Below are 12,448 nucleotides of genomic sequence, written 5' to 3'. Positions count from 1 at the left end.
CCTTGTTTCTACCTTTCACTTTGAAGTGCTACAGATATGTGTAGAAGATAGCTGGAATAGTTGCTATATCAGACATGTAACTGTACCTACTAGGGTCTGCACTGCAGGATATTTACAAATACACATCTGTCTGTTTTCACACCCATCCCCAACTGATTGATCAGACCGATAACTCAAGTGTCAGATAATGAGGTCTCCAGTCCCCCAATAAATCGCACCGCTGATTGGCTGCTCTTCAGTCCCCCACCCTCTCATTGGCTAATCTCCTTTCCGTCTATTAATACCAGCATGTTGATTGGCTGTTAAGTACTCTTATATAGGAATCACTAGATGGCCCTGTCTACAATTAGCGGAGAGTTTAGGTATGTCTTGTATTGAGCCTGGAGATTTGGAGTAAAGGCACAGCGAATACCTGGAGTTACTGGGCTGGGACGTTGTTTATGATAGACCTATCAGTGCTGTATAAGACACACTTCAACATCTGCCGCCTGGCATTCACGGCTAAAGCATCATTACCACTACACAAACTCTGTTATCTTAACTGGCGACTATAATTATGAATTACCAGCTTCTATCTGAATATACAGGTACTCGCCTATCAGAACTTGTCAGATCTCATCCTCTAAATGCATTCCAGCTGGTCGTAACAACCCCTAATCATAAACCCAACAGATATTTAACAGATAAATCATATCTTTTACCCACAAATCAATAAGAGGAAGCCCTATACACACAGCCTCTGTGGGTATACTGGTGTAACTTAGCCCCGGCCCATCAGACAGAATTCATCATAAGCCTTGGCTGTAGTTAAGTAATTTGTGAGCAGGCTTGGCTTCCCTTGATGTGCCGTTTATGTTATAAGCGTCTCTGACCCAACATCATTACGCACTCTCTCACTTTTTATTTGAGAAACTAAGAGAACTTAATTGTGAAATTCATCATGATTTGTCGGTATGTACAAGTGCCAATTGCTTTCTACTGAAGGGAAATAACTCTGTATGTATGTGTTTATGTGAAATACGATCATTCTCACAAACAGAAGACAAAGACACCCTGAAGACCTCTGTATATCCTTATCAACAAACCTTTAAACTAACATTTTTTTTCTCTGTAGATCTCATTTTCACCTTTATGTGAACAGTTCTAGTAGAGATTTGTTTCAATTTCCTTGAAACTGTTGGCCAGTGACAGTCTTTAGCCTCCGTTTAACTGCTGTTATAGCCGTGCTTTACACATCTCAACTGTTTAACATGTTGCTGACTGAACTCCTCGGAGTACTATCCACACTTATACCGACGCTATATTGGACTAACAAGAACAGACATGGCCGCCCTAATCGTCTCTCTAAAATCAATACATACATGCGCCTTCTAAACATTCTTACAGCTTCAGACTGGAAATTCACCATCACAATTCAGTCCCTCAATCTCTGTGATAAAAATCAAATTACCGGTTTCTGAATTGTTTACATAACTTGATAAACCTATAAGTAGCTCATACTATTTCTTTTTTCCTATTGCAGTTTATCGTTAAATTAATAATATTGATTGTTGATTATTTACAGTATTCCCCTGTTACCTCGATGTAGCTGACAACCCCGCATACCACCATGGTTTTGTTTGGAACATCTCCTCACAATATAAAACCCTGCAAATACCCTAAAATCCTGCATACCGCCATCTGCTTACCCCATTTAAGTAAAAAAAAAAAGTCCCAAGTATCATTGATACCACTAATCAGAGCATTCAGTTAATGTATAGTAAAAACTGTCAAAAATTTACTCATCTGCTGAAGTGTTTCATAGGCGATCTATAATTGTTTAATAGAAATGATAAATTTGCATTATGATAGTAAATGTTTGTTGTTATTTCATAGCAGAAATTCATCATAGGTTTATGTAGTGTATTCCTAAGAAATTATTGACGTGTTTACGAGGACAGAGAACTTCTCACCTGCCATCTTGGTAAATTTGGAACTCTCTAGTGTTCTATTTGAAGACATAATGGGATTTCCACTCCGATTTCTGTTTCATACTCTGATGAAAAATACTGAATTCTATACTTGTTTTATAGATAACATTCTTTGATATTTTGAAGACAATACCAAATCATGTTAAAGCTATTTCTTTGAAATATACTCTATTTAAAAGTTTTGATCAAAGTAACAAATTTTGAATGAAATGGATAATACAGATGTATGTAGAGTGGTCATGATCGATTATGGCTGGGACATACATATTGCACACCTCTTGGTACTGCCACCCTGCTTTACTGTCAAAATTGTACCGCCAACCCAGTCACACTGCCAATATTGTACCGCCAACCCAGTCACACTGCCAATATTGTACCGCCAACCCAGTCACACTGCCAAAATTGTACCGCCAACCCAGTCACACTGCCAATATTGTACCGCCAACCCAGTCACACTGCCAATATTGTACCGCCAACCCAGTCACACTGCCAATATTGTACCGCCAACCCAGTCACACTGCCAAAATTGTACCGCCAACCCAGTCACACTGCCAACATTGTACCGCCAACCCAGTCACACTGCCAATATTGTACCGCCAACCCAGTCACACTGCCAAAATTGTACCGCCAACCCAGTCACACTGCCAATATTGTACCGCCAACCCAGTCACACTGCCAATATTGTACCGCCAACCCAGTCACACTGCCAATATTGTACCGCCAACCCAGTCACACTGCCAAATGCAATATTGTACCGCCAACCCAGTCACACTGCCAATATTGCACCGCCAACCCAGTCACACTGCCAATATATTGTACCGCCAACCCAGTCACACTGCCAATATTGTACTGCCAACCCAGTCACACTGCCAATATTGTACCGCCAACCCAGTCACACTGCCAATATTGTATCTAACCCAGTCACACTGCCAAAATAGTCCCGCCAACCCAGTCACACTGTCAAAATTGTACCGCCAACCCAGTCACACTGTCAAAATTGTACCTCCAACCCAGTCACACTGCCAAAATTATACCACCACCCTGTTCTACTGTCAGAATTGTATCACCACCCCACTTAAACTGTCAAAATTGTACTGCCACCCCCGCTATACTGCCAAAACTGTACTGCACTCCCGCTATACTGTTAAATTGTACCGCCACCCCCACTATACTGCCAAAATTGTACTGCCACCTCCGCTATACGGTCAAAATTGTACCGCTACCCCCACTAAATTATCAAAATTGTACCACCACCTCCGTTATACTGTCAAAATTGTACCGAAACCTCCTTTATACTGTCAAAATGGTACCGCCATGCCCACTAAACTGTCAAAATTGTACCGCCTGCATCCCCATTATACTGTCAAAATTGTACTGCCATCCCCGCTTTACTGTCAAAATTGTACTTCTAAATTCGCCATACCGTCAAATTGTAACGTCACTCCCATGATACTGTCAAAATTTTACTGCCATCCCCCGCAATGCTGTCAAAATTTTACTGTTTCCCCTGCTTTACTGCAAAAATTGTACTGCCAACCCCGCCATACTGTCAAATTATAACGCCACTCCCCTAATACTGTCAAAATTTTACTACCACCTGCGCTGTACTGTCAAAATTGTATCGCCACTCCCGCTATACTGTCAAAATTATACCGATATCCCCGCTATGCTGTCAAAATTATAATCCTTGTTATACTGCCATTGGCACTTGGCAAAAGGTGGCACAAAGGACTACTGTATTATTTTCATCATACACATTTTAGATGAATTTATGATAAAAATGTTCAACATGTTTCACAAGTGACAATCCTGTCTTTGTTAGTTACAGAGTTGCCTGGTCTTGATGGTTAATACACATTATGTTATTACATCGTGTGTCAAAATTATGTTGTTTTCTGTGAAAATATACACACACAATGTACCCACCACTTGTAGTGAGGTAGTGGGAATATGTGTGGGATGTAAGACATTTTGGACTATTACTGCATTAATGTGTTACAGTGCCCTCTGGTGAGAAAAATATCTGTAGGGATGGTGGCTAGAATGAAGCTGGAATGTCGATAGAACATGCAACACATGACTGAAGTTGACTGATGCATCTCTACAGTAGGGCAAGTCTATCAAACACATGGAATATTATGGCAGTCTAATGCTACAAACTGGGTGACGGCAAGAAAACTGGATCTGGCGTGTTAATGACCTGCAATATGTAAGGCTCTCAGCGTATTTAAGTGCCTCAACATGTCAAGGGCCTGTGACATATGCCCCTGTGAGAGGTATAAGCAATTCACAGTAGGATAATATGGCTGCATTGCAGCAAACATGTCAAAAGTTATGTGGTGTAATAAAGGAGGATGGGGACCTTCACCTTCAATGTGTGTTTCTAATTATGGTTACCATAGAAACACATGTGTAACCATGACCACAGAGTTATATCATGGCAAAATATATATATATATCAAGCATTAAAGAATAGGTATGTATGCACTTCACATTCAACTACAGTTGAAGTCATAAAATGCTTGTATTTCAAATGCACTTTTCACAACATTAAAAAACATTATTTTACAAACCAGAGGCCCATGGGCCATAACGGTCACCGGAGTTCAGATCAAGAATGAAACGAGGAAAGATAAACACCATGTAAATACCCATCAGACTCTTGAAATCAGTCATTGATTGTATCAATTTTACCTTTTAATCTTTAAAGCGTATTTGATTCCACTACATCTACTACATTTCATATGAAAACTGAGCAAATAATACTCATAAATGTGTTTTACCTGTACAAGAGACCCATGGGCCTTAACAGTCATCTGACTATTGACACAATACAACATCTCAAAGAATAAATTAGTGGCAAACAATTAAGGCAATACAAAAAACCTCTTTTATTAATAGAAGTTCAGGTTCTGATATATTTAATGAATTAGACCATGAATGCAGGTCCCTTGATTCTCACCATGCTACATATCCAATATCCAGTCTCTGGGCATCTAAGTTATTCACAAGAAGTCGTTTCAAGATTTTAGCCTATTGGATTCCTGTGACCTTGAATGAAGGTCTAAGTCATTCATTTGAACTAATTTGGTAGCCATTCATTCTGGCATGTCACAAGCCCAATATCAGGTCTCTAGGCCTCTTAATTATTCATGAGAAGCCATTAAAAGATTTTAGCTTATTTGACTCCTGTGACCTTAAATGATGGTCATTCATTTGAACAAACTTGGTAGCCCTTTATTCCAGCATGCTACAGGCCAAATATTAGTACCCTGGGCCTTTTGGCTATTGAGAAGAAATCGTTTGAATGAAAAGTTTAAGCACGACGACGGGCGATGCATGATGACAATAGGACCCTTCAAGTCAGATGAACTAATAAACTTTAGTAAATTTGACCCCCTCCACAGGGGAAAATCTGAGACTCCAGGGCCTTGAAATTCACAATTTTTGTAGAGGGCCTTGAAACCTTCAATTTGACTTTTTTTGACCCAGCCTCTCTGGCCCTTTGGGGGTCAGCTAAGACCTATATGGATGTGATGTTAAACTGCTATCTCAGACTAATAATTTTAACAAAGTTTGACTCCTTTTTTATGAAAATTGAGCAAATAATGCTCATAAATGTGTTTTTCCTATATAAACGTTATAAAGTAGACCCCAGGTGAAAATCTGAGACCCCAGGGCCATGAAATTAACCATCTTTTAGAGGGCCTTGGGATCTTTCAATCTATGAAGAGTATTTCATTCTACAACATCTGCAAGTGGAGAAAAAGATTTTTTATTTTAGTCAATTATACCTCTTTTGGCCCCTCCCACAGCCACCTGGGGGTTGGGGACCATATAATTCACTATTTTGATTGGCCTTATGCCTTAGAAGGTTTGTGCAAAATTTCATTGAGTTTCCTACAGCAGTTTTGGAAAAGAAGTCGAAAATGTAAATTGTTTACGAACACACGACGCACAAGGACAGCCAAAAGGCGATAAGAATAGGTGACCATTCTTAAATGTCTATAAATCAATTACACTCCCCATTATAATCATCCTGTATGTCTGAAGTCACAGGAGCAGCATCAATTTCTGCTCATTACTAATTAAAGTAACAGTGACTTTGAATGTATAAGCTATGTACATGTGATGTTTATGACGATTTGAGTGAAGTTTATTTGTGAAGAACAAATAACTCTATACCCTTACCATCTCCCAGGTGTGGTATACCAATGATAATTCAGGGAAAGTTTATAATACGTACCGAGTCCTCCTCGGTCCATTTCTTCTCTATACTACGAAGAGCAGGAGACTTGACGAGTGCCTGTAGACCCTTTCCGGTGTCGTAGGTGTGGCGATGTAACTGTAACCATGTACATAGATCTTGTCAACATCTAACTTAAATATCTCCTTATTCAGATTCTGTCATTAATATCAAATACAACACTGTCATTTCATTTGTTTTTGAGTGTACTATATTTTACCTTTGTCAACGTATACATATTGACAAGTACATCAATTTGCGATTAGAAGCTATTAAGAATATTTATATTTGAAATTATGTTTTTAAGACAAATATTTGTGAAAGAATTGAATTTGTGATTGTGCTTTGAGCAATTTACTGTAATTACAAGTTTAATGATGGAGCACAGGTTTATTTTAGATTTATCTATTTATAATATTTTTTCAAACCATCATTAATAAATCATGAATCAAGGGAAATAACTAGAAATATATCTTAGGACATAAACGCACCCAACCACTTCCAAATACAAATAGGATGAAAAAAGGACATGACTGGACAGAAAATCACTTATATCATACAAAGGCACGTGGAAAGGTAATCTGGAATACTAAGGTGGCTTATCTGTTTATTTCAAAATCTGAAATAAATCCTAACATCCATTTCATTCCTGAAGTACCTGTGGTACAATTATACATACAATGTCCATGGCGTTGATGGTAGTCTCGTCCATCGAGGCTGCCTGACAGCCATCTTCTGTAGAGCCACCATCACACATCCCAGCGAATGCTGCCACACTCCTGTACACAAACAACCATGATAGAATGGATTCTTACATTCATCATAAAGCTTGTAATAATGGCGATTAGGGTTCTTTATTTATTCTATAGCCAATGCGAAACAAGTTATAATTCTATTTAAACTTATACAAAACATTGACCGTCCGCCAATCAACAAATAGAGGGAGTTGTCAACTATTTTAGCATCAAATAACCTTCAACTAAGTAATTGACTGAAGTTCCAGTAATAAATGTAAAAACTAGAGCCGAGACTCTGGTTAACTACTGGATAAATGTTGATTAAACCATGAGGCCTTCCCATACAAGACAGATGATTTCTTCCTCTGTAAGACTTTACTATCTTTACTTATCTCGCTCTATATATAAACCTATGTCAGATATAAGTATCTAACAGTCAGGCCTACCTTGCAGCTCGCAGGTACATCATCAGGTCTCCGTCCATGACGGCATTAGGCCTCCATCGAAGCTCCTCCCAGCATTCCATTTTCTCGGGCATCTGTGATGGCAAGACATCTCGCCGTAATTCGGGTAGGCGAGCCTGAAAACAAAGGTACACATGTATCATTCATCAAAGGAACGGAGTAAACTGACTTTTATTTTGGGGTAGAAAATATTTCTAAAGACAATAAATGATGATTGTAATTGATGATGGCAAATTCAGGATTACTATGTATTCCAAGATTTTGTATTATCTGATATTTATTTCCTTTTCAAATTTCTCCCTGCTCCAATGTTTATAGCAAAAGTACAGAATATTTACGTTTGAAAAGTGCTTACTTGGAACCAATGTAGCCGTTATCTCAAAAAAGACGTAGTGCCAACACAATATGACATGTCCTTGAAAAATCAGAGACTAATAGAATCTTACACAGGTCTAAGATTCTATCATGTGGACAGGAATATCTCAACCCCAGTGAAAATTTTGGCTGGTCAACCAGGCTTATCAGGATAATCTCTACCAATGGAGGAGAAACACCATTCTCTTTCCCCAGAGAGCAATATCCATAGTTTTACCGGTGTGAGATTTTTCTATCTCACCCTAGGGTAAAGACAAGCTACACAAGATCTTTGCATGTACCCAACAATGGTATGACGTCACGACAACAGTATCATGACGTCGCGGCAATAGTATTATAATGTTACGACTACAATGAAATGACGTCACAAAGAGGGCAAAAACGGCGACTCGTTGAGGTCAAGTCATCGTCGCTTGCATAAGTGACACGTTTATTTGAGACACAAAGTGGTGCACGAAGTAAGAGAAAAAGAATCATTCACCCTCTATGAGGTGAGACAGGAGATCTCAACCCTAAGGATAAGATTCTTAAGCTATCAAACACTCGGCACAGCCTCGTGTTTGACAACTTAAGAATCTTAACACTTGGGTTGAGATTCTCCTGTCTCACCCCAAAGGGGATGAAAGATTCTATTAGTCTAACACATGGCAAGCCTCAGGTTAGACAGTTATGAATGTCTTTCTCAGGTAGAGATTATTCTCTGTCCTACCTTCAAGGGTCCTCTCAGTGTCTCACTTAATAAGATCATTCCCTACCTGGATAGTAGGACAGGATAATCTCTACCATCGGAGGAGATACACCTCGGGTAAGACAGTCATGAATGTCTTCCTCAGGTAGAGATTATTCTCTGTCCTACCTTCTAGGGTCTTACCACTGTCTCACTTAAGATCATTCCCTACCTGGATAGTAGGACAGGATAATCTCTACCATCGGAGGAGGTTTTCCTCAGGTAGAGAGTTATGAATGTCTTTCTCAGGTAGAGATTATTCTCTGTCCTACCTTCAAGGGTCCTCTCAGTGTCTCACTTAATAAGATCATTCCCTACCTGGATAGTAGGACAGGATAATCTCTACCATCGGAGGAGATACACTCGGGTAAGACAGTCATGAATGTCTTCCTCAGGTAGAGATTATTCTCTGTCCTACCTTCTAGGGTCCTACCAGTGTCTCACTTAATAAGATCATTCCCTACCTGGATAGTAGGACAGGATAATCTCTACCATCGGAGGAGATACACTCGGGTAAGACAGTCATGAATGTCTTCCTCAGGTAGAGATTATTCTCTGTCCTACCTTCTAGGGTCCTACCAGTGTCTCACTTAAGATCATTCCCTACCTGGATAGTAGGACAGGATAATTCTCCCATACTTGACAGGGTTATCCCGCGGTTGCTAAGGGAAAAGATAACTCTGTCTTTAACTAGGGTAAGGAAAAGACAGCTCACATGCGCTTGATAATGACGTGACGTCATCATTACATGCAATGTCTATTGTCTACGACGTCATTGATTTTGACGCATTGCGACATTCCTATGATGGCAGCGCTTTGGAAATGTTTCTATTTAACTTTATTTTCATCATGTTTTGTTTAAGTATGGGAGAAAAAGAATCAAACATGGGTCTGTCAGGTGAACAGGGTTATCTCCCTGTTTCACCCTCGTGTAAGATTTTGGCTGTCAACCCTTGGCAAGCCTCGGGTTGACCAGCCAAAATCTTTCATTCGGGTTGAGACATCCCTGTCCACCTGACAGACCCATGTAAGATTCTATTAATCTCTATCATCGGAAGAGATACACCTCGGTTTAGACAGCCGTATATCTCCTCAGGTAGAAATTTCTCTGTCCTACCTCCAAGGTAAATCAGATTTACCTGGTGACTCTGTCCCACCCGAATCTCGCCTTGCGTGGTCGCCAGCCTCTTGGTTTTTGGATTGTACTCTAGGACGTAAAAGAAAGAATCTGGCTCCGGTTTGAAATCTTTAGCAGCGCTGAGATCGTGGTATCGGCTGACCTTACACCTCCCTCTGTATACAGGAAATATGTTACATATTCAAAATACTATTATTTAATTGTCATCACTTGTTTTATATATTACCATTCCTTCAAATCAATGTGTATGATGTTAAATGCAAACAATTTCAAAGTAATAAAACTTAAACCTAAACTGAAGTAAATAAGGCTATAGGATATCTACCAAAACTAGGTATTATATCGCATAATGTTATAACAATCTACTGTATAAGAAGGCATTAATTGGATACCCATTTAAGATTACCAAGTAACAAACCAGGTTTATTTTCCATTTAATTGGGGAGGGGCCTTTTTACCTTATTTTGGGAAAGAGATTGGGAAGCTTAAGGAAATTTACAGGAGTAAACTGTATTTTTTTGGGAATTTGGCAATAATTCAAAATAATTCCATTGGGAATGGGGCCGATTATCGGCCCAAAAAAGCCCTGCACACTGTGATATTAACCTCAATGCCTTGACAGGGTAGGTGTCGGATGCATCCGATATGAAGAGCTCCCTGGAGCGGATGTGTGGGTTAGGTATCAATGACTCTCTTCCACAGCCTGAAAGTACAAAAAGGTAATACATGGTTAATAATGAATGTTAATTAACACACTCATGTATTAAAGTGGACCCACAATATTACACCGATACACCGGAAAACTCCCAACGGAAATACAAGGGAACATATTTGATCATATTGACTATAAGTATAGATAGAATTTCATAGTCTGGAAAACTGTCTATCTGGATGGTTTCATCGCGGGTCCACTGTATATATATATATATATACATGCAGATGAATATACCTCTTTATAGTAAATTTGTAACAAATCAATTTTTCATTAATTTATCACATATATCCTGTAAAATTATTAATTTATTCCTCGTGGATTGGGTAAGTTAGTAATGAGTGTGCAACTTTAAATTTCACAGTTCTTTTGCAATAATAAACTTTTTCTGACCCCATAATAAAAACACATCAAACATCATCAAATTTTACTAATTAAAAATCCAACTTTCACTCCTTACACAATAAACATATCATTATACTCTGCCCCACTTCCAACACATTAAAATATCCTTTGTCCGACCTACGAGATAGTATATTTGCATTTCCTGATGTATATCAGGTGACCTATATATAACTTTATCTACTCTATCAAGGTGTTTCACACTCATTTTTACCTGTAGTATGTAAGTTACCCTTGCTAGATAGTATACATACTTTACCTTTCAACCCTAAAACCAACACCTTGCCTCACCTCAGCACAAATCATAAGCAGATTTATATGTACGATACTTGTTAACATTTGAATGTCCCATAAAGACTGTACATACATGCACACACAAGAGGCTATAAATAGATCCAATACAATGCTATCAAAATTTCCCGACCTCAGGCTTATAAACCTGTAGCCTTATTGACACACATAAATAAGAGCAGAGAAACAATAACTGAAGTAACAATGTGACCTTCTGAATTATCCATGAATAGCCAACACCTTCTATGGAATCATCTGTAACGGGACAGCAGCCATGTTTGTTTGGGGTCACATACATGTAAAGCTGGCATTAGATTCACAGCCACCTCGACTGGTATCTGTCTAACCCTCAGAGTGATACAGACAGCTGAAGGGAGGTAACAGCCACTAAAATCTGGGCTACCACACAAACATCTTACCTGTATATCCTTCTAGAAAGTAGAAGTATATCATAGAAATTTAGTAGCTGATATAAACTTCCATGCAGTTGATCGCATTATGGGTCACTTTCAGAAAACGGCAGAAACAAAGTCTTAAAGTTATATGTGCCTTTTATTTTTCATACTCACGAATCAAGATGAGCTTTTAATATGTTATTTATTTATTACCAAAAGTTACCAACATTTTGAGAATCACAGTATTTTCAATTCATAGGTTTTAATTATATGAGTACAAATAAGAGCTGAAAATGATTTTGGCAGTGCTGCCAAAAAACATCATATTTACATCTATAGTGAAATGAGAACATACTTTTGGACCATGAAGCCAAATTGTGGTCCACAATTTCATTTAACATTTTTATAGTACGTGTCATTATAGTAATTGGAAAGTGATTTTTGCAGGTATGTTTCCATATAAACATACATAAGGCATAAAAAAGATACTGTTTTCCACCCAATAAGTGCCCATGTCCCTATAAGCGCCAATCCCCTTTTTGAGGTCTCAATTTGAAATGTCCACGCATAAATAAAGACCAAAACTACAACAAGAGGTCTAGATTTGCAATAATTTCGCCTTATTAGCACCTTTTTGATTTTTTTCATTTTCTAAACGCCTGAGCGGTTATTGGGTCGAATACGGTATATTAGAGGGGGATATTTCAACATGATTTTAAGAACAGACTTCTAATGCTAAAATCTTGCCGTTTAGTTATTTTTCCTTGTACATGAGGGGACAAGGCTAGAGTACATGGGCCTGGGGATGCTCATGAAGTTTGCTCCCTTATAACCGTTATCTAAATCCTCGGGTCTGTTAGTCCTCCTTCAGTAATATACAATAGAATAATTCAGTGCTCTTGATTACAGAGGTATGCAAAGTTATCAATAAAATCCAGGAGCATTTGTTAAAGGAAAATTTATGTAGACAAACTGTGGTCCACAAGTTGGG

General features: G+C 38.6%; 1 protein-coding gene across 1 annotated transcript in view; it reads right to left on the bottom strand.

Annotated features, from left to right (window-relative positions):
• LOC138315238 (arginine-glutamic acid dipeptide repeats protein-like) overlaps positions 1 to 12,448 on the bottom strand; it is a 142,209-nt gene that overhangs the window by 50,924 nt on the left and 78,837 nt on the right. The window contains 5 exon segments of the mRNA XM_069256104.1: positions 6,217 to 6,315; positions 6,896 to 6,995; positions 7,400 to 7,533; positions 9,659 to 9,812; positions 10,264 to 10,360. Coding sequence (XP_069112205.1) covers positions 6,217 to 6,315; positions 6,896 to 6,995; positions 7,400 to 7,533; positions 9,659 to 9,812; positions 10,264 to 10,360 — 584 coding nt within the window.

Source organism: Argopecten irradians, chromosome 1, assembly GCF_041381155.1.
Source record: "Argopecten irradians isolate NY chromosome 1, Ai_NY, whole genome shotgun sequence".
NCBI classification, from domain to species: domain Eukaryota; kingdom Metazoa; phylum Mollusca; class Bivalvia; order Pectinida; family Pectinidae; genus Argopecten; species Argopecten irradians.
This window is presented reverse-complemented; position numbering and strand designations above follow the sequence as displayed.